At 40.6% G+C, this 27,813-nt stretch overlaps 2 protein-coding genes across 10 annotated transcripts in view; one reads left to right on the forward strand and one right to left on the reverse strand.

Moving 5' to 3' along the window:
• PNPLA8 (patatin like phospholipase domain containing 8) overlaps positions 1-8,627 on the reverse strand; it is a 54,993-nt gene extending 46,366 nt beyond the window's left edge. For 3 of the 9 annotated variants that reach the window (XR_008235478.1, XR_008235477.1, XM_052788930.1), the window contains exons 1-5: positions 8,322-8,399; positions 6,406-7,619; positions 5,380-5,529; positions 4,003-4,154; positions 2,912-3,006 (exon numbers count right to left, since the gene is read on the reverse strand). Coding sequence is in view for 6 of the 9 variants with exons in the window: in XM_052788930.1 (XP_052644890.1) it covers positions 2,912-3,006; positions 4,003-4,154; positions 5,380-5,529; positions 6,406-7,527 (1,519 nt within the window). In the remaining 3 variants the exon portion in view is untranslated. Of the gene's footprint in view, positions 1-2,911; positions 3,007-4,002; positions 4,155-5,379; positions 5,530-6,405; positions 7,620-8,321; positions 8,419-8,451 lie in introns of those variants that run through there. The other 6 variants (XR_008235479.1, XM_052788932.1, XM_052788931.1 and 3 more) reach the window with 4 other exon arrangements.
• A 14,255-nt stretch (positions 8,628-22,882) lies between these two features.
• On the forward strand, positions 22,883-26,724 carry LOC128143033 (arg8-vasotocin receptor-like). Its single transcript, XM_052789865.1, has 2 exons — positions 22,883-24,239; positions 25,305-26,724. The coding sequence occupies exons 1-2, from the start codon at positions 23,324-23,326 to the stop codon at positions 25,502-25,504; spliced, it is 1,116 nt and encodes a 371-aa protein (XP_052645825.1). The 5' UTR covers positions 22,883-23,323; the 3' UTR covers positions 25,505-26,724.
• The last annotated feature ends 1,089 nt before the right edge of the window (positions 26,725-27,813 follow it).

Here is a 27,813-nt window from a genome sequence, read left to right on the forward strand (position 1 = left end):
CAGAAGGCTGCTGCAAAGGGAAAGAAAGAATCTGTTATCCATGTTCCGAGGGAGTCAGGACAAGAGGAAACAAATTTGAACTGCAGCAAGAAGATCCACATTAGACATTTGGATTTTTTTTTTCCCCAAATGTAAAGACAGCAGAGCACTAGCACAGATTTTCTGAAGAGGTCTGACATGATTCAAAATGTCCGAAAATTATCAATACTTAAACACACACAGCTGATCCTTCCCTTGGGAAATGAAATAACCTCCTAAGGATGCTTCCAGCTCTATAATACCATGACTTGACTTGTCATTGATGAGTTCTATTGAAAAAATACTTCTTCCATCAGAAAGGTTTTCAAAATGCATTTCAAAACTGGAGAGACATCATGGGCAAAAAAAATCATCAACACAGAGATGCCAGCTTTGTTTAAGGAGGCTCCTCATCTGCAAATCACTGAAGGCTGGGAGAATAAATGGGGGCATTAGCCTTATGCTGTTCTTAACAACTTGGGAGGAATATTTTGGGAGAATATCCTTTGGATGCAAGGCGTTTGGATGCAAGTTTCACATGCATCCAAAACTGGTGATCAAAGTGACCAGTACAATTCAGATGTCTTTGTAGTAAAATGCAGTGGAAAACAATATGCTTAGAGAACCTTTCATCACAGTATGTCAGTGATCGAAACCCTCATATGATGCATCTGAATACCACTAATTATTAGCATTTGAAAATTCAGTAGCATGCACTTTGCCTGTTTACATACTCTTGATGTTATAAACTGCTCCCTTTGGCTGAATTATAAGTGCACCACTATTGAGAAGTATCTTTGACCTATTTGGAGACTGCATGAGCAGTGAAAAGAACATACAAGCCACATCCACAGCACACCTGCAGATAAGGTGTCCTCAATGGGTTAAGTGCTCTGTGCATCTACGAAAGCATGTCATACTCTAGAGAACAGCGATAATCACACTCACCTACAGAATTCCCACCAGCTCAGTTCATGGGGCAATAGCACTTCCTCCTCTCAACTGCCTTGTTTTCATCTTTGGATTTTTGCACAGAACAGGCACAAACTCGGTATGGAATCTACGTTAACTTAGTTCCCCATAAAAAAAGTTCAGTGGCCATCACTGCGTTGTACGTGCTTGCAGATTTTCTGGTGCTTCCATGCCCAGGTACCGTGCTCAGCAATAGGCAAGTGACTTAAGTTAGTTCTAATCAGAGTAGTGGGCTTAATTTAAGAACATTGGGCCTCTCTATCAAAGATAAAATGTTTTTAAAAAAATTATTGAAGGAGACATTGGAGAAGTGTTTTGTAGCGAAACTATCTTCTAAAGAAACAACCACTTACTGCTAAATTAACTAACAAAGGATTTTTTTCAAATACTATTAAAGATGTAAAGCAGGGAACTATATTGTGCTTACAAATTCTGTCCAGTAGACGTAAGCATTCTCCTCTTCTCTACTATTTTGAGCCTATTAAGCAAATGTCTGGAAACGTGAACATTGTATCTACTCATGGTGATCTGCATTTAATGTTATTTCTGAATTAAACTGTATGGAAGATAAGTATATTGCAAAAAAAAATGAAGAATGTGCATTTCTGAAGGCAAATGAGCTACTGAACTACAGCATACCTCTTATGTTAGAAATCAACATTATGCTGCTATTGGTCTAGCATCATTTCTGACAGAGATGACTGCCTTTTTAAAACCCTACTTCCTAGAGAAGAGTAACTTATCATTGAGTCACAAGAGTAATTAAGGCTGGGAGGGACCTCTAGAGGTCATCTAGTCCAACCTCCTGTTCAAACAGCTTCAATTAGAACAAGTTACTCAGGACTTGTTCAGCCAAGTTTTGATTATCTCCAGGGATGGAGCTTCCACAGCCTGTGCAGGCCACTCCTTCCACTGCCTGACCATCCTTGCAAGGAAAATGTGATTCCTTATACCTAATTGTAACTTCCCACATTCCACCTTGTCTGTTGGCTTTTCTCCTATCACTGTGCACCTTCAAGAAGAGTCTAGCTCCACCTTCTCTGTATCTTCCCATTAGTTGAAAGAGCAATAAGGCCTCCCCTTAGCCTTCTCTTCTTAAGGCTGAATAAACCCAGTCCCTGCACTCTCTCCATGTACATCATGACCTCCAGCCCCTGACCATCTACTTGGCCCTCTCCCAGACTGACTCAGTATGTACAAGAACGTATCCAACAGATTAAGGGTCTACTGAGGAGCCCAAAACTAGACACACAGTGGCCAAACAGAGACCCGTAATCTGTTGGGTACGTTCTTGTGCATAGAAGCCAATAGGTCGTTAGCTTTCTTTGCTGCAAGGGTACACTGATTATTCGTGTTAAACTTGTTCCAAAAAGACCAATTTTTTTTCTACAAAGCTGGTTTCTAGCCAGTCAGCCCACCTCAAGTAGAGGGCTTTGTACTTGGCTTTATTGAAGCTTAGGTGGCTCCTGTCAAGCCACTTCTCCAGGCTGTACAGGCCAATCTGAACAGAGGGCATCCCTGTACTGACCACTTCCTCTAATTTAGATCATCCAAGATCTTGCTACAGGCAGTCTGTCCTGCTGTGCAGGTCATTAATAAAGAAAGGAAACACTATTGCCCAGTTATCAGTCCCTGAGGGATGCTGCCTCATAAACATCTAAGATATCTGTAGCTGTGTGCAAAATGAAGGTTTCACATTCATTGAAAAAATGACAAATCAGTTTGAAGTTACAAGTGTATCATGAATCACCCAAAGTTCTTGTTCAGAAGAAAAAAAAGAAAGACTTTAGAAATCACACCTGTACTTTCCCAGCTTACACTCAAAGCCAGGAACTGGCAAGTTCTGCAAAATCTACATTTATTCTCAGATGTTCTTTTACTATACTGGTAGCAAAATTCCAACTTGTGGCTTAACAATTACCTGTGCTTACACCACAAATGTAGTCAAAAAGTTGATGAACCGGCTTTCCAGTTTGTTCTTCTAGTTTCCGTAGAGTCTGAAGTGCAACTAGACCCCTGAAACACAAAAATCCCCTTCACATACAATGGTAGTTTTATCTTACATAGCTCGAATTAAGGCCACCTTTGCTTAATTATAACTAATTATAACTAACTACCACAGTAAGAATCCTGAATATTTCAGGGAATGAAAGAGTAGCAGAACATAATTAAAATGAAACAATGAATACTAAATATAAGTGACATACTCAGGCATATCAAAAATAGTACTCAACAGCTACAGCCGCACTGTTTTGTAGCAAAGGCTCAGGGATGATCATCTTCTGCGGATGTAGACTCAGGATAGATTTTAGTTGCATCTAGACCACACAGCACTTAAAGCTTGGTCTTAACAGGGCTATAAACACAGCTTTTAGTAAACGTCAGAATTCAAATTTAATGAACAGGCTTCTGCTACTACTCTTTACAAATTGTGGTAGGTACATAAATTCATGCAGAACTAGAGCACGTGTAACTAAGGACACGTGGTGCATAAATTAAAGAAAAAAAAAGTGTTAGTTTTAGAAGAAATATAAATCAACAGCATGGATAGAACAGCTTTCACCAGCAGCCTATTCATTCTTTCATATGAGACCATTCCTGCTGAGGCAGGTCACCCTCCAGAAAAGTACAAGGCAACACAATCATAAGAGTATAAACTACTTCTAGCATTTCACACCAATTTTGCATTTCTGAGATTAGACTTGTGAGCAGACCAACTCACAAAACCATTTAATTTACTTCCAAAAGGAGAAAGAGCCAACCCAAGCACTTAATTAACTATGTAGCCAACTTTAAACAGGTAAGTCATTTCAGTGTCATAGGTCTAGTAATGCATGGAAATTTAAGCACAAATGCATGCAAAAATAACATCCATCACTTGGATAGTCAAATGCAACTGTAAATCATAAATTGCATCTTTGGGCACAAACTTATCAAAGAGTAACTGAAATTTTATTTCCAGTTACAGTATGAAAAAGGCTACAAATATATAAAAAAAACCAGAGGACTTACCTTGTTCCTCCTCCATCAATAGCGAGGACTCGAATTCCCCAGCCTTTCACAGGGTCTGTATATCCAATTATAGCTAAAGTCTCTCTAACAGCAGCCTGAAGACTTTCGTCATTTGCCTGTCTCAGTCGCAGTAGGCATGGGATTAATTTTTCCTATTGATAAATACAAAGATATTTCATTGTAACTATATGTTTATACCAAAAGAATCCATGCTTAAATTTCCTAGTTTGGCATTTAAGTATAAAAGTAATATATTAGTTAAACTCAGAGGAAAACTTCTTTAAATCTGTATTTACCCATCTCTCTTTCTAACAAGGGAAAGAAAGGACTTTAATGTAATGTTGTACATGCCTCATTGCTGAAGTAACTACCTACCAGAATTAAACAACCAAGGTGAAATGTACATGTTTCAAATAGCTAGAAACCTTTATTTACCAGCAGTTTAATTTTATTGACTTTAATGTCACATTGGCCAAGTATAAACTCAAGTATGGAGCACACCAAGTATAGCTAGAAGCCCAGATTTTGCTGAATAAGTATCACACTGCTTCAAAACAGGAAATGCCTTCTAAGTACACTAATATTAAGACAAAAATTAAATTTTTTCCTCACAGTGAGTAATTTTTAAATGTACAATTATTATCACACAGATATAGAGTATTATAATCAAAATGGGAGTAGTGAATGTACTCTTTCATAATAAAGTAATTCACATCCATTCACGCAGATGCCCGACCTGTACCCTGCCCGGATGATTCATCTGGCCTGCACTCCATTCCCAAGGATCTCTTTTCCAGCAATTCTACAATCTATGTCATACATCTGTCACATCTTGTGGAAGAAGGCACGAGACTGGCAAATGCTCTGATTTAGCTAGTACTGCTAGAATAGTCTACCACCCACCTCCTGTCCTCTCACTGCAGGAAAGAGAATGAGTAGGACTAGATTACATGAACTTATTTGGTGATTATATTCCACTCTTGTCATCTCTCTTCGAAGGAAGCATGCAAACAAGCATAAAAACTGTTGTGCATATGCAGATCAACTGTACCGTACATTCCCGTCCGGTCAATTGCGACAGAGAACACAGTGTACAACCTTCCTCTACCACTAGAATAAGCTATACTATCTATCCACATGACAAGCTGTATGCTTCTAAATAAACATTGCAATCTTAAGAGCCTTTAGCTAAACTACTGATAGTTTGCATATGAATCTGAACCAGCTAAAAAAATAGCTATAGAAACATTCACACGGTACTCTTTACAAATAGAAAATATGACTAGCCCACAAATGCACAGAATAGTTTTATGTTATTCTATGTCAATCGTCTGTCAGATATTTATTTTTTTGTCTAAGCATAAAGACTATTGGCACCTTAATTGCAACTCCTCTGCTCTCTGGAAATTCTAGAAGATGATAGGTCAGTTCTTCAACCCTGCTGATACAGACTCTTCGATTAGAGGATCTCCGCAGGGCTTGAACTAAAGCTCGAGTCCTGTTATCAATACTCACTCTTGCAATAATCTAAAAAAAGATAAAGTTATAAAAATAACACAAAACTACTGTAAGAAATATGTAAAATTTGTCAAGACTAATTCCAAACTGTTATTTTAAGACTTCTCAGAAGTAGGACAGCATATTGTACTAGAGATCTGCTACAGGCTCCAAGTTAAGCATTGCTTAAACATAAACAGGCAACCTTTTGGCTGTTTACTAGAAAAATAAATAAAGGCAGGTCACAGCAACAATGCACCAAACAAACATGTGTCAGCATGTACTCAGATGTATTTTCAGGGCAACTCTGAAATCATAGTATCTGGACCATGAAGGAGCGTAAGATTACTACAGCTACAACAAAAGCAGCAACTAGATCTACCTATATTTATGTACTTTATCTCTCTACATATATATGAGCTAAATATATGTATATACTATACACAGACGTGTATATACATATATATACTTTACATAAAAACATATACATACATGTACTTATATAAAAAGTATACTGATTTTTATATATGTATACACACAGAGATATACTTATTTACAAGTACATACATGTATATGCAAGTTTACACATAACTTACATATAGTATGTATACATAAGTTCATATAGTTTTTATATGTGTAGATAGATATATACTTATTTACATAGATACATATGGACTTACATGTACATACACATAAATAAATGTTATGCGTACATGTACACATGTACTTACATGTAAGTACATACATAGGTGTACACTTATTTAAGTATGTAAGTGTGTGTATATATCTAAGTTTACAGATAGGTATATACACTTATGTGGGTATAGTGTGTATATATACACTTGTATAAAATATACATATACATAGAAATAATACATAAAGAAATAACACTAAACAGAGACTTACCTTTTCTCTCTGAAGAGACAGATGCTTCTCCCTCTCTTCTGCAGTCTTAGCCTCTTTTGCTTTGTCCTCCTCATCCTTCTCAGACACTTCTTGTTCTGGCTGTTTACTCTTTTCTTGTGAAACAACTTTTGTATCAGATCTTAACTTGGGAACCAACCCACCAATGTAACTGTCTACAAAAGCTTGTACACTGTTACTGGGATATGAAAGAAAGTTTGCAATACTTTTTTTAGTGGAAACTGGAAGAGCAGCGTTTGTCTTTTCAGCACCCAGAGTCTCTGCTTCAGGAGTTGAAGTAGCTGCTGAATCCACTGTCTTTTCTTCACTTATTATAGTATTTTCTGATGAATCAAGCTTATTCCTCTCTTCACTTTTAGAGTCCTGTAAGAAACCATTCCTTTTTTTCTCTTGATCCATAACAGAATTATTAAAGTACCAGTTGATGTGATCAGCTACGAAGTTGTAAGTCTCTCCAAAATTTGTAGAAAAGTAGCTTACATGAAAAAGGTGGGTTTTAGTAGATGCTGAGTCATTTGCAGTATCTTGATCAGGGCCACTTGAGCTTACAAACATAGGCTCCAAGTTTTCGTTTGCACAAGTGGATTTCTTTGCAGCTGGGCCTCTGTTGCAATCCTCCTGAGTTCTGGCATCTGTGACTTGTTTATCATTTTCTAGATTTGCATGGATGTTACTTGCATCTGCATTACTTTTATTTGCTTTTCCCAGAGTACCTGAGTGTGACTTTAATCGAGCTATCCGTGAAACCAGTTCACTGTGAGTGCCAGACACTGCCTTTGAAACAGATTCTATAGTATTCTTAATTCGTGACATGCGATTGTTCACTTTTGTAAGTCCTTTGGAAGAAGAAGTTAGAAGTTTAGAAACTCTGTAGTATAAAAAGTCATGGCTGTAAATGTATTTGTTGTACCAAAATGTTCTGCTTCTAGCCCATTTACACTGTGGCTCACTCGTATGAAAAACTCTCGGGTGAATGGCATGATTTATCCTCCAGCAGACTTTAGGTCTATACAAATACAGGTATTTGTTTCTCTGCTTCCACCAAAGACTTTTTGGGTTAATCACAAAGAACAAATAGGCGTCTAACGATAAATGAACTGTCATTACTTATAAATAATTACACCTTTTCTATGTTGCTTGTCTACTTCATTCCAGAAACTGTATTTCAATAAATAAGTCTCGTATCATGGTGTTACCTTAAAAAGAAAAAAAAACAATGGAAACCCCACATCAGTAACAAGTTAAACCAGAATCACAGAGTTGCTTAAAGCAGATGCACCTTATTTATTCTTTCAGTAAAGTCTGATAAACATTCAAATCAAATAGCCTCATGGGGATATCTACTGCTCAGGACATGTGGTAGCATCACCCCAACATTTTAATTTCAACACATTATTCCTTAAAGGCCAGTTTAAGTCCATCTTGAGCAATATGTAACACTTGTTGAAAACACTCAATGGCGTACAGAAAATTGCTTGCCGGTCTTTCCAGTAAATTTGCATCTCTTTAGCAAACTACCTCGTGCAGCGACCAAATTTCAAATGAAACCGTCATTGTATTACCACCCCTTTCCAGAACTCCTCCCAGGGGAGAAAGGACACCAATTGTTTGAGCAGAGCTTCAGTACAAAGCTACAAGTTCAACGAAACGTTCCTATCCTAAGAGCTAAGGGCAGTACATACTCCTCGCTCTACAAAGATGTTTCTGGGGTGGATCAGAGTTTTCCAGGGTGCACAAGAGCTGCGCTGACGCCGCAGAGGCGAACCCATTACTTGCCTAAACGGCAAGCTCAGGCTTCTCCGGCTCCCCCGACAAGCGCCAGAGGAGGTCCGGCAGGCCAACTACCTGCGCAGGCCGACCCCGAAGTAACGGCAGCAGCCAGCAGCACCCTTACTTACAGTTACCTCAGCGCCTGCCCGAGCCTCCGCCGTGCCTGTCCCGCCACCGGCCAGTCCTCCTTCTGCCACCCCCACACACACACAACCAACCGCCGGGGGCGACGCGGCCCACTCCGCCGGCGCCGGGTACCCGCAAGGCAACGGCTCCCGCCTCCTCCCCAGCTCCCCGGGCCGCCGCCGAGCGCCAGGCGGGGCTGCTCCGCCGCCCTCAGGAGCGGGGCGGCCGCAGGGACCGCGGCCCGCACGGTGCCGCCCCGCCGGAGCGGGCGGGAGGAGAGCGGCGGCGGCGGAGCGGCGAGCTGGGCCGCGCTACTGCGCCTGCGCCGCACCCAGCACCGCCGGAAACAGCTGAGGGACGCGCCGATCTCCCCGGCCGCCGCGGGAGGGGCGGGGCGGGCGGTGTCACGTGAGGCGGCGGCGCGTCTCGCGGGGCGGAGCTTAGGCGGGGCCAGCTCATCGCGGCGGCGGCGGCGGGGGCGGAGGCGCATGCGCGTGAGCTGCAGGCCGGCGGGGGCGGGGCGGCGACGTGCGGAGCGGCACGCGGGGGGCGGGGCCCGGCTCACCTCAGGGGGGGCAGGGGGGCGGGCGGCAGCGGGCTGTGGTACGGCGTTTCCCGCTCAGTGCTTGGAGAAAAATCACAAATACTGTGTTTTTTTCGGAGGTGTGATAGGGTTAGGGGGCACCTCGGTATTACGCAGCCAGGCTTAAGAGCAGCAGCAGGCCTGCGATGGGGAAAGGTGGTGAATGCGCTGCCTGCCGCGGCCGGCTGATGAGGGTGATGTTTCATTAGTAGTTTCAGATGCCCGTCATCTGCTTCTGTTCTTTGTTACAAATTAAAAAGTGAAATTAATTTTCTTGCCTGCTATTTTCTTCCCCAAAGGAAAATTTACATCCATTGCATGTTGTAATTATTGTCACATTTTTATAAATTGAAAAGATTAAACTTTCTACATGTCCCGATGCAAGACAGTCTCCAGCTCTTGAATATTTCATTAATATTAACTGAATAATTTGTACTTCCTTTTTTGCCTTCTGTCAATGCGGTGGGTTGACCCTGGCTGGCTGCCACCTGCCCACCAAGCCGCTCTGTCACTTCTCCATCAATAGGACAGGGGAGAGAAAATAATGATGAAAAGCTCATGGATCGAGATAAGAACAGGGAGAGATCACTTACCAAATGCTGTCATGGGCAAAACAGAACCAACTTAGGGAAATTAAAATTCATTGCTGGTTAATAACACAGTAGGAGAGTGAGAAGTAAAAACAAACCTTGGAACATCTTCCACCCACCCCTCCCTCCTTCCCAGCTCAACTCCATCCCCGAATTCTCTACCTCCTCCCCTCTGGCAGCGCAGGGGGACGGGGAATGGGGGTTGGGGTCAGTTCATCACCCGTTGTCTCTGCCGCTCCTTCCTCCTCAAGGGCAGAACTCCTCACTCTTCCCCTGCTCCAGTGTGGGGTCCCTCCCACAGGAGACAGTCCTCCATGAACTGCTCCAGCGTGGGTCCCTTCCCCGGGCTGCAGTCCCTCAGGCACAGACTGCTCCAGCGTGGGTCCCTTCCCCGGGCTGCAGTCCCTCAGGCACAGACTGCTCCAGCGTGGGTCCCTCACGGGGTCACAAGTCCTGCCAGAAAACCTGCTCCAGCCTGGGCTCCTCTCTCCACAGGTCCTGCCAGGAGCCTGCTCCAGCATAGGCTATCCATGGGGTCACCAATTCCTTCGGGACATGTCCACCTGCTCTGGCGTGGGGTCCTCTCTTCCCGGGCTGCAGGTGGATATCTGCTTCACCGTGGACCTCCCTGGGCTGCAGGGGGACAGCCTGCCTCACCATGGTCTTCCCCATGGGCTGCAGGGGAATCTCTGCTCCGGCACCTGGAGCACCTCCTCCCCTCCTTCTGCACTGACCTTGGGGTCTGTGGGGTTGTTTCTCTCACATGTTCTCACTCCTCTCTCTGGCTGCAGTTTCTATTGTGCAGCAACTGATGGGCTTGGCCTTGGCCAGCGGTGGGTCCGTCTCGGAGCCGGCTGGCATTGGCTCTGTCGGACATGAGGGAAGCTTCTAGCACAGAGGCCACCCCTGTAGCCCTCCCCCACTACCAAAACCTTGTCACGTAAACCCAATGCAATGAAATTTTTTGCTTTCTTACGCGAGTATCGAGGCAAAACTTAAAGGCAGTATTCCACTATCACTTCCTCAGTGAAGTACTCAGTGGCCACAAATAGCTCGTGAGCCACATATTATCTAGGATCCTCTTGCACAGGACAGTGACAGTTCACACCCCGCTGCTCATTTGTGCCCTCCTAAATGCTTTCAGAGTTGCTGCTTTCTGGATTACAGTGGCCTGTTCCACAGGTATGGTGTGCCTGCTTTGTCTGTGGATGACTACACATCTGGCTGTGATATCTAGTGATGGTTTACTCCTGGCAACTGTTTTTAAGACTTGTGTGCTATTTGTAAAAAAAGAATATTCTTTATTTTGATAAAATATATCGTGGGATTTCATTATATATGGTTAAGCTCATTTTTAAACCAAATAGGTCAAACAGTAGTAGCGTCTGCCCTAAGTGCCAGATGTAGCTAAGCAGGGAGGTTTTGCTGCCCATTGTGGTATGAGTTTCTTCAGGTAAAGGCCACTTACTGTTATGAGAGCCACACAGTACTGATACGTTTTAGACTGTGGTAGCAGTGCTAGCTTAAGCAGCTTTCCCAGCTGTGTCTGCCCTTGTGCAAGCCCCAGGACTCTTGTTTGCTTGCCAGCGTGGTGAACTGAGTTGGATCTCATCAGATGACTTACAAAGCAGTGGCCCATCTGAAACCACAGTCTGAGCTGGCTTTAAACAGGCTACCTTGCATTCTTACAACATCAAAGGCTTAGGCAAAACAAGACCTACCACTTCAGTAAGAAGGAGGTTTGGCCACGTTAAGCTTCATGCTGCCAGGGCACATCCTGCCTCTCTTTGACTGGCAAATACGGTATTGGAGGTTGGTGGCAACTGATCCCTTTTAGCTGCACATAGTTCCTTCCTAAACAGTCACGCTTTCTCTCATAATATCATTGTAAAATTCTCTTCCGTGCCTGCTCAGGCATTCGTCTCACCACTGGGATATGTACAATGGTATGGCAATTCATACCTTTGCTAAGGAAAAGATTCAAGGACTTCACATTTCAGGTCTAAACACAAACCTATGCATTCTTGCCACGTGGCTCTCCCTGAGGACGAACAGACCTGTCTGATCTGACGTGTTCAGAGGCCCATGATTCATCAGCTTCTCGAAACAACCATGCAACTCTCCGAAAGAACTAAAAAACACTGGACAAGAAAAGATAAATTTCTGTATTCCCAGGCACAAATTCTGCATCCACACCTCCTCAAACATTTTGCCAAGTTAGCCTTTTCTTTACTGCGGTCATGGCATTAAGAAGAACTGATCTCCAATTTATTTATTTAAAAGACAGACACTGCAACTAAGCTAATTTTGTAAACTCTCTTAATAGTCAAAAGTGAGTTGATTCATCCCATTTGACTAAACAGCTACTTTTTAGATGAGAGATGAATCCACCTGCAGTATTCCGAGGGTGGCTAACTCCAATTACAGTAGTTTTCACATAGTGTGTAAATGATCCCATTTATTGCATTTTGAGACACATCTTAATTTTAATAGGACGTCCATTTACTGTTTTAAAAATACTTCTGTTTCAATACTTTCCATGGGAAATCTCGAGCAAGAATTTGTTGTGATTATTGATGGGTTTTTTGCTGATCTCTTTTAGGTTGCATACTCAGCACTCGAGCTCTGCCAGAGTGGTGCCTTAAAACACGATAGTTTCCAGTTTAGGACAACACTGAAAGTAGTTTGATTTTAATGAGTGCTATCCCTGTAACTTAATTAAAAAAATCAAAGGCTTTCAAAATGTTTTCTCAATGTGCATGTTCATACGTGGTTTTGTAGGTAAGACGTAAATTTTGTAAATCAAGTTACAGATCAAAAATTGTGGTAAATCTTCCTACTTTAATGAGAGTTCTTTGGTGTACGTGATTTTTGTCATGTTATAGCCAATGTATTGTGATGTCCATACTACAAGTGAGTTAACTGTGTTCATTTATATGTATGCTATACTTCTAAGTGCCATTAATTATTTCTAACACTCACATTTGTACGTTTGTCTCAGACTGCTACTTGGAGAGAAAGTCATAATGCGTTATGAGGCAGTTTGATAAAAATTGGATATTTACCAGAAATAATTGTTCCAAAACTTGTCTTTTAGGGTTCTCTCTCTTGATCTATAAAATATGAAAGCTTTCTATTTTCTTACACTCTCCTTCACTATAAAAGGGGGTGCAAATACACTGAAATTAATTAATTCTGGAACTCCTTACAAAATTAAGTCTTACTCTTCATTGCTATTCCAGTTGCAGAGTGCAGTGACTTAATCTTAGATGAATTACACTTGAATAAAACAACTTCTGGGGGTGAGATATTAATGCCGAGAAAACAGTTCTGCATATACTTTCACTGTACATTTGATGCAAAGGTATTATATGAATAGCATTTTACTATATACGGGCAGGGTTTTTATTTTTACTTGCCATATTGATTATGGATGGTATCCTGGAAACACAGCACTGTCACCTAAGAGACAAACAAATTTAAAATACCCAAGTATTTCAAAGCACTGTGACAAATTAACGTACATTGGTAGGGTACTATTCTGCTAATAATGGTATCTATCAGAGATAATTGCTTAAATCTAACATCTTCAATTAAGCCTTAGGGAAAATGCTGTTTTCTATTTTCATCAACATAGTATGACATAGGCAGAAGCTGTGTAGTGCTCCCAAGTATTTTAAGCTTTGCAAGAGCAAAACACAGATATTCTGCCTCTTAACACTAGATGGCAGACAAAAATGGGAAAACATTTCCTTGTTTTCAGAGATAGAATATTGAAAAATTAATTTGCAACTTCAGTGAACATTCACTGAAAGTTCTCAAAATAATAAGAATGAAGACCATTGCACACAGGCACAAAATATCATGCTTATGATAGCATGGATACTTTCTGCAGCCTTTCATTTGGCTGCGGTTTTTGGCACAAATACCGCAAATAATCAAGTGGAACATTTCTACATTATTTTCTTATTGCTTTTTTATCTCCGTTACTTCCCTTCAATATTTTGCTCTTGTCAAAGAAGAACTAAAAATTCTTGAAGCCTTAGAAAGGCTTAAACAACTCACATAGAAGAGAAACTTGCAGAGAAAACTGTCCTTCCCAGGTAGTCACATGGTTGTGAAATTGCCTTCTGTAAATCCCAAAAGCAGGCGATGTAAGACTTACATTGCAACTGCTTAGTGTCTTTGTCTTACATCGGTTACCTAAAGTAATTAGGCTGCTTTGCTGCTTATTGTCATTGAATCTTAGAAAATGATATGGAAGTAACATGTTTGCTAAGGAAGCAACTCATTTTCATGGAATATTAGAAATTGTTGTACTAAATATGATGTAATCAGTTCACCCAGCAGCCAGTGAATATTGTGGGTTGTTACCCCATTCCTCTCCCAGATACATCTTCCAAAAGAAGCGTAGCAAGAGGGTCAGTTTTCCCAAGGGTACATCCACACTGAATCACACATTAAAACGTCAGTTCAAATAGCTGTAGCACCACACTAATGTGACTGCTTGTGTGATTTGAGCTACTGTCTGCACCGTGGACATGTATAGATGTGTAGTGCATTTATGGGACTGATAACCAGCACAGACTTCACTGCTGTTAAAACATGATATGCATATACAGTACTAGAACCGTAACAGATCCCACCAAAATCCCACCTGATCTTTCCCTCTCTGTGCTGCTACTGTGGCTGCACAGACTCCAAGCCAGTCTGGTTATCTTCAGCGCTGGACTGGGCAGTGCCAGCAGCCTTAGGAACTATAATCAGAAAAGACCCAAGTGATTCCCATGGTGGTTTTCCTCTTGGGGTTGTTCCAAATGAGAAAAGTAAGTGTACTGGAACAGATGGGTAAGTGCAAAAATAAATATGACTTTCGTGCCTCATGGTTAGGAAGGCATCTACAAAGATGGCCATAGCTTCTCGTCTTGGTTCCTCAGATTATTCTCATTATGCAATAGCTTTTGGTATAAAATGTATATATAGGAGCAAACACCAGACTGTGGCATTCCCCTTCCGATGGGAGTGCTTTAGCCACAAGGGTAGAGAACTATGTCCCTTTTTCCAGGGTTTCTTCTTGGTTCCATGACTCTTCCATTATTTTGTGCGTAGTCACCTAGTTTCAACAAGAAGAGAAAGCATTTTCCATTCTGCCTTGCCAATAAATTGGTGAACAGGAAATTCTCTTAGGGAATCAGAAATGTGTAATTAAACCTTCTCGGGCTGAAAATAGCACTGACCACCCCATTTTCTTGCATCACCTGGGCAAATATTTCATTGAAAATAGCGTAATACTAGATATCGTCAATGACCTTTTTCCTGTTCCTCTTCCCTTCTATTCCAGCTGTTCCTCCTCTCCCCTCCCAGGGACCTCCACTATCTCAACCCATTTGAAAGAACTGGACAAGTCCCAGCCTGTTCCTTGAAGGAATGGTTGTAAGGCACCTTTAGAGTTACAGGCTCTGCATTTTGAATGGGTAAAGGTACCTGGCCCTCGTTCAGAGTTAAGACTTTAGATTAGAATCTGGATCTGGGATTTAGCTACGCCCCCCTCTGCTCATTTTCCTGCTTCGCTAAATCCAGGCAGTTTCCTGCTTCCCACACAGCGTAAAGGTGCTTGGATCCCTCAGTCAGGATTCTGGATCCCTAAGTCGGGGTTTTGGATTCTGCTCCGGGAATTGGTATCTGAAGTGCCTTACACAGCTAGCCTTGATTTCCTGTGCCTCCACAGCTCATAGTCAATGGTCTCTGGCCTTGATCAGCGTTTTTGTGCATCCTAGAAATCTAACTGCTAAAACCAAGAGTGTACTAATCAAATAATGATATAGTAGTTATGAATAATGCAGTTGATTACTTAGAATTTGAAATTCAGGCTCATGCTAGAGGTCATATTACAATTCCTTTTCAGCCCCCTGTGATTACTCTAATAGTCATTCTGTTACCTTTCAGTACTCAAGAACTGATAGATGTGAATTTTGTTACTGCAGTGTCTGGTTGAGAGTATGATTGTGCAAGTGCCAGACAAAGTTCTTGGCATGAACGGAAGGAGGTCAAAACACACAGTCTCTTTAGATCCACTGGAATTAATTCACTGTCCACATTGTTTGCAATTGCTTATTCAGTATCGTCAGAGAAACTGAGTCATTGCTATTTACTTTGTTTTTTAATTAAAACATTGAAATTTGTCTGACCTTTGCACCAGACCTTGAGGTATTACGCTAGGTTCCATCTTAGCATTTTTCCCTTTATTAAAAAACTCTGTTTATAACTTCTCATCTGTGGAAAAAGTACTTTGTCATTCTTCTTCAAAACCTGTCTGTTGTAGTTCCTTCTTCTGAAGTTACACATTATTTCTCCATTTTTCTTTGCTCTGACCAGCCTTGGTGAGGCTCCTTATCTGTCAGTTGTTTTCCATGGCCCTGGTGGCAGGTGAGCTGGCAGGCCATTTAGTGTCCTAATACAGAGTCCAGACTGTCTGGAACGCTGCAAATGAAAAAGATACTTTTTGGCAGAAGCCTGCGTACCTGATTTGTAATGATTTATTTCTATCTCAACTTAAAGTAGCCTGATGAAAGTTATAGGAGTACCAGTAAAAGCTCACTATTGTATGGGTAAGCACTATTTATTAAAGTTGCATAAAATTTTACAGTGGCAAGGAGAAAAGGGTGTTATTTAGAGAATGGTTTACAAGCTGTGGAAGATAATTCTACCACCATAATTCAAGTACATCAATTAAGCAAACCAGTTGCAGGCTTTGGGCCAAGTGGGACTCTCACTCACTGCTGTCAGTAACGCCTGTGAAATCAGAAACATACTCAAAGAATGAGGTCAGCACTGGTCAATAATAAACTTTTTACTGGAACAGGTTAAAAAGTTGTTCTTTCAGACATAAGCTCCTTAGGGATTAAAAAGAGGCACGTAGTAATGTATGATGTACGTAGTTAGTGGTACTGTTTTATGGTGAGTACCTGGGACATGCCTAGTTACGAGTCACAGGGGGCCCATACCAGCTGTTTTTTCTCTGGCTTTAATGCCTGTGGCTAATTCCTACTGAAGGATGCACTTAATTTAGGAGAGTCTTGTTCCAAAATATTGCCTAACAGTAATTATAGTAGTTTGATGTGTTGCAGTCCTATGTTTTAAGGCTATAAAGCTGGATTTGTTGTTATGTTACTTTTAATCTTAGTAAAGTAACATCCCCTTCCTTTAAATACACAGTTAACTTACTCATCTGGGAAGCGAACATCGTTTCATGGAAAGTGAAAGTCATCCAGATCGTGTGTGCACAGGTGAGCAGCGTTTGCACACACATACACACGTACACAAAATATAGGCATGTGCACAACTAAGAGCCAGATCCACTTGGAAGGCTTTAAATTCCACTTTTGGTATATAAACGGTTAGCAGGACAGAATGTTGTCCTGTGTTCATTATAATGTTAATTTGAAAAGTTAAGGGTAGTTTGTAGTGTGTCTAGACTGAAAATGGATGAGATTTTGGGTTGTCCTGACATTTTCTAATAGTTTTTTAGCTTCCCTAAAAGTTCTCCATCCTGCCCCAAAGTGTTTTTGTCCAAATCAAAGCTTAACTCTTTCTGAGGAAGGGAGTTATTGATAGTATTCATCATTTTGTGTCTTCTCGTGTCATGACACCACCATTAGTAGCTGGCTACATTGCATGATGGTATATATGCTGTCTGCAGTACTGTCTGCAATACATTTTTATCTATCTTTTGTGGGCACATTGGCTTTAGCTGTTGCATTTGAGGCTGCTTTAGTTCCATAGACCCTCTCTACTAGCTTTCTAACTACACAGGATTGGAGTGAACCATTTAAACCTGGCTGAAAGAACGTTGTATGTTAATACAACTATTGAATTAGTGGTGGGATTTTTTTTTTTTTTTTAAGAAACCAGAACTGTAAGAGGTTGTACCAGTACAGCAGCAAAAAGGTGTAAGTAATTTTAGTCCAGTAAAGACGACTTACAGTGAAGTAGTTTATCTATCTACCACATTCTGGAAATAAGCAATGTTTTAATATGAAAATGAAGAAGAAAAATATGAATCTACCTCGCTGTAAATGCATCCGTGCTACAGGCTAAATCCTTGAACAGTACTTGTGTAACTTTGGCTAATCTCCTGTATGAAAGAATCCATTTGCTAGCCATTACACTGCTTCCAAAAGGAGTTGTCATTAAATTTCATGCTACTGGTATGTATTTACATTACTTAATACATCTTCTCGAATGTGTTCTCTATCACTAGGGCAATTTCAATGCAATACTATGTTGACCCTTTTTATCTACCGTAGAATATATTACTAAGGAAATGTTTTATATAAAAATATATTAAGAAGTAAATGTTTCTATTGTCTTCCTGGTAACTGAATCTTTTACTGCACACTTTAGTCCTTTCCACCCTGTAAGGTCTATGGTAGCTGGTTTTTACATTTTAATGTTTGAAAAGAAATACAATCACATCAGCGCTAAGGAAGTAAGTTTTTATTTCTCTAAAATCCACCAGAGATGTAACCAATCATGCAAAAATTTGCTTTTCTTAATTAATTGGTTTTCATGACTTGACAAGTGCAGTAGCAATAATCTACCAGCTCTTCAGATCTACAGAATCTCAGAGAAAAGAGGCAGACCTGTGTTTCTTAAATCAAAAGCAGACAGCAATATTTTCCACTTGATCTTTTCTTAAATAGAAACTTTTTAGAACTTGTTTATGCATTCCAAAGTAAAAGAGTGCAAACCTATTATCTTCACAAGTTGTACTTAATAAGTACTGTCTGTCATGGGATGAAACAGTTGCTGATTTTTAGAAGTTGGTGGGGGGCTTTTAACACTGAAATGCACGTACTTCTGCCTCAGCATATATTCCTTGCCTGGCTTGGCAAAAAGCATCTGCAATGTACTGCATTTCATGCAGGTTTTGGAAGACAAAGATTGCTTAGTCTGACGAAGATTTGGTTAAGGAGTAATCTAATACTAGCCTATAAGTACTTTAAGGACAGCTACGGAGTTGATGGAACCAAATTCTTTTCAGTGGTGGCAGGTGATCTAATAGGGGACAATGGCCACTGTGGGAGGGTCTGAAGGCACATTAGAAAGTAATTCTTCACCAAAAGCACTGGAACAGGCTGCCCAGAGGGGTGGAATTTCTATACTTGAAGGATTTCAAGAGCCGGCTGGACAAAGCTATGTCTGACCTGATCTAGTGATGGTGATAGTCACACTTCAATAGGCAGTTACACTCTGGGGGAAGACCTCAAGATGTCCCTTCCAACCAGTATTTCTGTGATTCCGTGATTCTATGATTAAGGTACTCAGGCTAGTATAGTCAGTATTCTTGCCACAGGAGAAATTGTGGCTGAGATTTGCCTAAATCTTAGCTTTGAAAATATCTCCTTGAACTACAAAGTGACTTGAAATGATTACCCAGCCAGAAAAAATTACGTACAGAAAAAATACTTACCCGATTTACATCTTGTATAGCCTCAGTAAAGATGGATTACTTGAGAGTACCGTAAATTTAAAGTACCAAATGCCAGAGGAAGGATGAAGGAATTATTATTTGGATAATGTTGGAATTTTGCGTACTGCAACAATAACAACAAACTAGGCAAGATCTCATCTTCCGAGATAATATTTGAAAAATAATATGCTGTGGAAACTACATGGAAAGATTTTAGAAAGTTAAATTGTTCCACAATCCTAACACAACGATAGGGTAAAGCCTATGCTGAATGAGTCTTGGGCCATCTCAGTATACCCTAGGGCAACTCAGACAGTATTCTGTGCTTACGATTAGGCACTGAACTGAAGCCTTGATTGCCTTTGGATGTGATGGGACTTGACACAGCTCACATAATTCATAGGTCGAGGGAAGTGGTTATTCTCCTCTGCTTAGCACTCGTTATATCACATCTGGAATTCTGCCTCCAGTTGTGGAGCCCCTGCATGGGCAAGGTGTTGATGAGCTTGGGTGAGCTCAGCATAGGGCCGTCAAGGTGATCGGAGGGCTGGAAGGTGTAACTGGTGGGAGAGGCTGAGGGAGCTGGGCTTGTGCTCTGCACTGGGAGGGGTGCAACAATAGAGAGTGTGGTGAAATAGCTGTTTTCATAAGATAGGGTAAAACCAGAAATATAGATAGCGAGGAAATCTTGGGTCCCGTCCAATGATGGGAACCCTGCTTTTGCACAGCATTGGACGGACGGACATCAGATGGATCTTCCCCCAGAGCACTGCACAGATGATGCCATCTGTGCAGGGGTTCCTCCTCCCTCCCACGCTGTGGAGCCTTTTATTTTGCGCAGCAAACAATCATGTATCTTCTCCTGACAGGCTGGGACGTCATCTCTGTCATAACATTCACCAGCGCCAGCACAGGCTTTAAGTACAAGGCTCTGTAGAGCAGACATGCCCCATTCAAGATGACTAACTCCTTGAATGCAACATTTTCCGCAAGGCTCCCAACACAGTTTGTTCAGCCTGGAGGAGAGACAGCTTCAGGGGGCCAAACAGTGCTCCCCGGTACCTACGGGGAGGCTGGCAAGAGGTCCGAGCCAGGATCTTACTGAGGTCATGGCAGAAGAATGAGGGAAGGTGGTCAGAATCAGGGGAGGGTCTGGTGGCACGTAAGGAAAACCGTATCACAATGAAAATAATTACACGTTTGCAACCGGTTACCCAGAGAGGTCTTGGGGTCTAAGCTCTTGGAGGTTTTCAAGACCTGACTGGACAAACCCTAAGTAAACTGATCTGGATTCAGTGTTGTCCCTGCCTTGGGCAGCTGTGTGATTCCACAATTTTAAGCAGACACCTGAATTTAAGTCTTAATCCGTGAGCTGAATCCCTCCCTACTAGCTAACCAACAAACGTTAGATGAGAGCACATACTGAGAAATTCAGCAGAATTTAATTAAAATGTGCCTTCCCACACTACTGAAAGTAAATAATTTAGGAAAAGAATTTAACTTGGACAGATACGGTTTGGAATGAAGCAAAGCTGGCTAACAGAAGGACACTATTGGAGTAAAAGAACAGCTAAGACTACTTAAACATTTTCATCTGTTACCCTGTTTTTCTTTTCTCAGTGAGTTATATTCCCAGAGTGGATTCAATTTCAATATAGCATTATGCTGAAAGTCTGCTAGCATGCAAGAAAAAGATGGAAAGGGCACAATTATAAAGTTATAGAACTATTAACATATATTGAACTGATTATATGCAAGATGGAGTAGAGTCTTACATCACTAGGACAGTTTGTACAAGGAGGGTCACCCCCCCTTTTTATAAACATGGCAAAGGCTACTTGTTGCACAGCGTGCTTCCCCTTTAACCTACGTCCACATGCGGGGTCTGACACCTATTATAGCATGTCTGCTGCCCAGACACTGTGTGCTGCGTATGCGTGCAGGCCTAGGAAGAGTTGCATGTTCCCAGGGATCTTGCTGAACTATTCCAGGTGTAGGTGATAAAACACATTTACCTGAAATATATATCTGCCCATATATTATGCATTGTGAAAATTGTACAAATATATGCTTCTGGTATGATGTTCTGGTTAGTCTTCCAGTACTATCCCAGAAGTGACTTGTGTTGCATATTCTGGTCTTTTTACATATAATTCCTTGATCACCTTTCAGATCATGAAATGTAAATTTATCTTCCATGCCTGACCCTGAGCTTAGTTTTCCATTCAACATATTCCTGTTTCAACCCACTTAGTCCTAGCTCTGCCTAGATGTACATGTTTACTCCGCATCCTGCTAGAATAATAAAGATCCCACCTGGCTTTTTGTTAACTCATGGAGTGAGGATGGTCAAGGTAAATGATTCTGGAGCACACACCTGAAATTTTGTCTCCATCTGAAGGCGGAACTGGAGATCAGCCAGCCTGCTCTACAGCGCAGTGTTTGCCATCAGCAGAATTGCCAGGGGTTTAGTTGCTCTTGTGCAAGTTGCTGTGTGAAGGGAGGGTGAGGGTAAAGGCAAACCCATTTGTTCCCTTATGGTCTTGCCATGCTGTTTCCCACTTCTGGACATAGATTCCAAACTGGGGGGAAAACTAAAAGGAAACGACCTCAGGAATCCAAGTTGCCTACAAATAGGCTTCCATTTAGGAAAAAAATTATCAGGTATATTAGATTAAGTTGTTGTGATTCATACTCTTTGCAACACAGTCTTAGAGAAAAGCCGTTGTAGGCTCAGGCAGCTGCAGCAGCCTTCAGCCAAATCTGGATTATGGATACTTATAGCTGCTGTCAGTGGCAAAGTTTCCTGAGATTATTCAGTTTGTCTGTTGTCTGTTCTCATAGTCTTACTCTCACTTGAGATATTAACATCAGTCCCATGATGGGATGGAAGGGGGAAAGAGGGAGAGAAAAGAGGTCACGCTACCTCAGCATCCTGTTTATGAATTTTGCCCTTCTGTCTGTTGACACATGAAAGCATTCAGTGCCAAAGATATGGTAGTCTGTTTATGAGGTTCCTGAGCTGGTTTTATAACATAGTGATGATCACAGCAATTAATCAGTGTAGGTTCCGTATTATGTCCTATACATGCAGCATGGACATACTTTTAACCTTATCGGTTTCCTCTTCAGAAAGACTTCAAATTACCAGTCTCCTGACTGTAACCAAAAGGATATGAGTGCTGTAGCTTCAAACAAGATTGCATTCAAACATATGTTATCTTTCATATTGAATTAATTCATTTTATTAAATCTCTCTTTTGTGATTAAGAGGGCAGACTGAGGGAGAACAAATGAAATTAAATCAAAATTGCCATTCTTATCTGCCACTAACAATATGCAAAAGTCATACTGGAAGGTCAAAACCAACAAAATTCTTGTGGTCATGATACAACTTACTCCACAAAAATAAAAAGGATTAGGTACTGAAAAATGACCTCCCAGCCTTTAGCACTATAGTAGCATAGAGACCCTTGACAATTGTTTCATCAGAGAGACCTTTTCCTCAGTTGGATTACCCACTGAATTTTCACTTATTTTTCTATTAAATTCTCGGTAGATTCATGGTCCCATTAAAACTAATTTAATTCACATGTGTTATTTTTCATTTTGCTGAGAAAAAACCTCTAAGTCTTGACCCCGTCTTGAAAGAAGAAGATTATTTTTAGGGCAGTTCAAATCTTTTTCTTTTCTTTTTTTTTTTTTTTTAGAATCAGGTGACTCCAGAAAAGAGAAGGAAAAAAAAAAAAAAAGCCATGGAAAAATGCATTTCTTTGTCTCTGCTGCATTTAGGATGTGGTCGTGCCCCAGGAGCCTAGAGAATTGCAGTTACGATGCGCCTGAGCTCAGGGGCCCAACTTTCCATCTACGTATAAACATTCCTCCCGCTTCAGCCGAAGCGTGCGCTTCTGGTTTGCGTAAAAAACATATTTGCGAGAACTCTCCCGAGTAAGATCATCTAAGTATGATTTTGGCCACAGCTATTTACAAGTGCGGGTTTTGACTGAAGTGAGTAATTGAATTACGTTGAGCCTCTGAAGTTTGCCTTTTATTTATATATTTCCCCCAATTGTGTGGCTCAGTCTGCCATTGGCTGTGGTCCCTGCAGCCTACCCGAGGGCTCTGCAGTTACATAAGGCTCTGTCTGTTGGGAGCCTATATAAAGCCTTTTTGCATGCCAGCAAGAGACAGAATTTTATCAGGAGCCAGGTCCCACTGCTTTAGTTCACACAAACAGGAGGAGATTTGCTTGAAGATATACCGAAACCCGAACCCAGGCTGGTTTGTTTGCTAGCCAGTACTTCACAGCTGTCAACCTGAGTCGCAAGTAGCAGCTACTGTAAGTAGCTTCTGTGCACTATGAAGAATTTTTCATTTCCTATGCAGGATAACACACGTCAGACTGAGAGTCCTTCTCCTCACAGATTCCTGAGTTTGACAAATCAGTCAGATCCTGTTGGAAGACCAGAAAGAGATGAGCAATTAGCTCAAGTAGAGATTGCCGTACTGGGGGTCATATTTCTGACGGCGTCTGTGGGCAATTTTATTCTCATACTGGTGCTGTGGCGAAGAAGAAAGAAGCTCTCTAGGATGTATGTGTTCATGCTTCACCTCAGCATCGCTGACTTAGTGGTAGCCTTTTTTCAAGTGCTTCCTCAACTCATATGGGATATTACAGATGTTTTCATAGGGCCAGATTTCTTGTGCAGAATTATCAAGTATCTACAACTGCTGGGCATGTTTGCCTCTACTTATATGATAGTGGTCATGACAGTGGACAGATACCAGGCGGTTTGCTACCCTATGGTCACTTTCCAAAAGAAGAGAGCTCTCTGGAACATCCCCATTTGCACCAGCTGGTCTATATCGCTGATTCTTAGCCTACCACAGGTATTTATCTTTTCTAAGACTGAAATATCTCCAGGTATCTTTGAATGTTGGGGTGAATTTGTTCAGCCATGGGGCCCAAGGGCATATGTGACTTGGATTTTTGTAGTTATATTCTTCATTCCTTCAGCCATCCTTATCATGTGCCAGGTTAAGATTTGCAAAATAATCAAAAGAAATATATATGTGAAAAAACAGAATGAATATGAAGTAACAAATCAGAAGCAAGTCCTGCCATCCCGAGCAAGCAGTGTGAACTGTATTTCAAAGGCTATGATCAAGACTGTAAAAATGACAGTGGTGACAGTTGTTGCGTATGTTCTCTGTTGGTCACCTTTCTTCATTGCACAGCTGTGGTCTGTGTGGTTCCCCAGTGTCGTGACCGAAGGTAAGATACTCTCCATCCTCATTCGTAACTAACTTCATAGCAGGCTAGCACATTGCTATATTGCTTTATGTTTGCACTTTGCTTTTGTGTAAAAGTTACATGTGATCATTGGAGTATGATTAAAAAGAAATTCCTGGATTGATTATCTGCTGTATTTAGTTAGGTACAGAGAACTTAATGTATTATGTGATCAAAACATCATACAAGTGTGTATTTTGTGTGTGTGTTTCGAGTGATTAACAATTTAAATATTAATGAACAGCACAGTGAAAAGTATCATCTGCTCCAGCAAGGGTTCAGACTTTTAGAGATTTTAGATATTATAGCAGCAGTATTTGGGGGTCTTGAGCCAAAAAGGAGTAATTAACTCCTTATTTACTGGATAGAACAGTGGTGTTATGAGACATCTGATTTTTTTTTAAATATTGAAATCATATTGATGAAATCTCTGTAGTTCAATGTGAAACAATTTAAAGTTGTAAAACAGCTGTTTATAAAGCAAAAAAGCAAGCCTGAGAGAGAGGTATCAAAGAACACCATGCTGTAAGCAAGGTTAATCTTGTCAAACTTATAGTATTGCCTCTTTGTGAAAGGCAGACTCTGTACGTGACTTTATTTAAGTTCACCTATTCTAAACTCGGAGATATAAACCAAAGGAAAAAGAAAGATAATAGCTCTGTCTGACGGAAAAAAAAAATCTTCTGATCTTTGTTTTAAGACTTCTTCCTGTCAGTGTGAATTTGAGTCTTATTCTACATTTTTTTAAATCAATATCTATATCTGTATTTATCTGTATCTGTATGGCAGGTTAGTAATTGTTTTAAATTTAATGCAGTTACATCAAAAAAGAGCTATATGGAACTATTTAACTCTGAAATGCATACAATACAGTGTGCTTCATACTTTCAACAATTACAAATTGCATTGAATAAATGGGAATTTCCTACTATTAGATTAACTTTAATGTGTGAACAGGCACACCAGAAAGCAGGAGACTGTGAAGATGTTACTTATTGGTACAAGTGCTTTATTGACTCTGTTATTCCTTTAACTATTTCATTCTAGGTTCAGCATTCACCATTATCATGCTCCTTGGCAATTTAAATAGTTGCACCAATCCATGGATTTACATGTATTTTTGTGGCCACATTCCATATTGCACAAATAAGCAGCAGGAGAACACCTCGGCTCAAGAGGAATCGATGATCACGGGGAGCATTCATCTTGTAGACAGAGACCCTGAGGAAAACAGTGCTTCTGCATAAATGTTGAATGCTTTTTGTTGTTTTGTTACATTTGCTATGTTCACAAGACATACCGATATTTTACCACCATCCCTGGTTTTGTGGATAAGGAAGCTAGAAAATTGTCTTTTGTTGTGTAAATATATTTCTCTGCAGTTCTGTAGCATATACAGGAAGTTTCTGTGTTGTGCAAGCCTGACTCACTACTTCCATCACCACTGTGTTATCAAAATGAATTCTTGTAAAGACTGACAAAGATATATAAAAGTATCTTAGATATTTTGTGTCCTAAACTACTTTTGCTTCCGTTATTCTGGATTTCTAAGTAGTAAAATTTTGCAACTAACTGGCCCAACAAATTGAAACATAATTGCAAAGGAATCTGACATAATTAGACTTGAATATGTTTTCAAATTGAACCATGAATTGTTCATCATTCTGGTGTGATTGGGGGACAGTCTGGCAAATCTTGAGAAGGCAGCAGAAAGTCAGAAAAATCCTTTGCCAGCTATTATTAATACCTGTTTTAAATTAACTCCTTATATAAATTTATAAAATGCCAAGCAGCTTAGTGTAATTTTTAAAAAACGAATTTGGTGTCCTTGTGACACTGAATACCTACTTCAGTTTCAAATGCCACTGTGAATCACAGGTATCGGCAGCATAGTAGCAGTCCAGGTTTGTGGCTTCACACCATGGGATTTGATCTTCCATGCATTCCCTGATGTACAAGCAGTTAACTGAACACCCCCCCGCCCCCCCATACACATACGTATACATACTTTAAATAAATATGGGTGCTAGGAATGTACACTTTCATTTGGTATTAAGACCTATTTGTTCTGGCATGCAATTTATTGACAGAGAGTGCTTAGAACCCCTTCAGGCTGAAATTCAATTATTTCCCCTTTGTGATAAAAATAAATCGGCATCTCTTTACCTCAAAATGCCATTTGCTTGCTAGTTTGTGGGTGTTTTATGCAGGTAGCTATTTATTCCCTTTTCAGCGTCTGCAATCTAATCAGAGGAGTATGGAAGGAATATCAGCAAGGCTCTTTCAGGTGAGAACAGAGCTGCATTCACAGAGATTCTTGGTGATACTTGCATATCATCTGCCTACATTATACTGTGTTTCATCAATGCTATTCACATTTCATTTTTATGAGTGCTAGCAATCTCAAATTTCAACAGAAAAGCTATACAAGTGTGTGTGGGGTTAATAGTCTTTAAATTGTACTCAAAATACTGATTGGATTGGGAGAAGTGCTGCTGTACAATGAATAGTTAACACTTCTGGTTAATGTGTGCTGGTATGACTGAATATTCTATGGTTTCTGTTCCCTGTATAGTTAGACCAGATAGGGGTACGAACCAAATATTGCTGTTCTTTATGATGGGAAAAGCTAGTGTCCCAGTCCAGCTGGCAAGAACAACAGGTCTCTGGCAAGTACGCAGAGGAAGAAGGTGGATGAAGATAGTACCAGAGCCAGACAGGAATGGGAAGAATCTGTATGAAGTCTCTCATTATAATTGTAATTGATACTTTTTTCGTGCTGGGTTTTGTTTTTCCCTCTCTTTAATTAATAGGTGTTAATTCTACCCCACAACACATTCCCTGTTAGAGCAATTTTGTAACTCAAATGACAGTGTCCGTATCTGGGGTATGAACATCCAAGATACAATCCATACTGTTGATAGGATATTTGTTATATTCAGCCACTGACTTTCTAAGACTTTTAGTTAAATTAGCTCTCAGTTAAGTTTGCCCTTAGGACTTATTCCAATAGTTAATGGTGGTTTTTTTTGTTTTTCTACTTCCTTTGACTGCAGTTAGTTACATAGTAAAATATGCAGTGTTGAAAGGAACTGTAAATAGAAATGCTTCAAGGAATTATGTGTGTCATTGCACTACTGGATTTGCAGCAAAACACGTTGAAAACCTCAAAAAAAAAGGTATACATTTGCAAGGAAAACAGGCATTCAAATTGCATGCAAATAGTCGTCCAGATCCAGAACTGACCTAAGTCACAGTACTGCTCAGAGACCGCAGTGGAGCTGTGCCATTTTACACCACCTGATCTGGCCTCTGATATTTAAAAAGTATAACTTTTACTACTTACATTTCTGCATTGCTCATATATTTGTTACTGGCTCTGTAAATACTTTGGTAGAGCTTGATTTCTCAAATGAGAGTAGCTGAATGTGTTCTATAAAAGTCTGAGAACAAGATTAACTATCCATATTTCAGATATTGTGATCATGTAATGAATGAAATACCAGAACTTCTTAAGTTCAAAACAATGATATTTTTGTCTCTCAAGTGCTTTCCT

This window comes from Harpia harpyja, chromosome 6 (genome assembly GCF_026419915.1).
Source record: "Harpia harpyja isolate bHarHar1 chromosome 6, bHarHar1 primary haplotype, whole genome shotgun sequence".
Classification (NCBI taxonomy): domain Eukaryota; kingdom Metazoa; phylum Chordata; class Aves; order Accipitriformes; family Accipitridae; genus Harpia; species Harpia harpyja.

Coding starts and splice junctions, on each gene's coding strand:
- LOC128143033 (XM_052789865.1), top strand. CDS start 23,324: ATGAAGAATTTTTCATTTCCTATGCAGGATAACACACGTCAGACTGAG. Junction 24,240..25,304: donor CCCCAGTGTCGTGACCGAAG/GTAAGATACTCT, acceptor ATTTCATTCTAG/GTTCAGCATTCACCATTATC.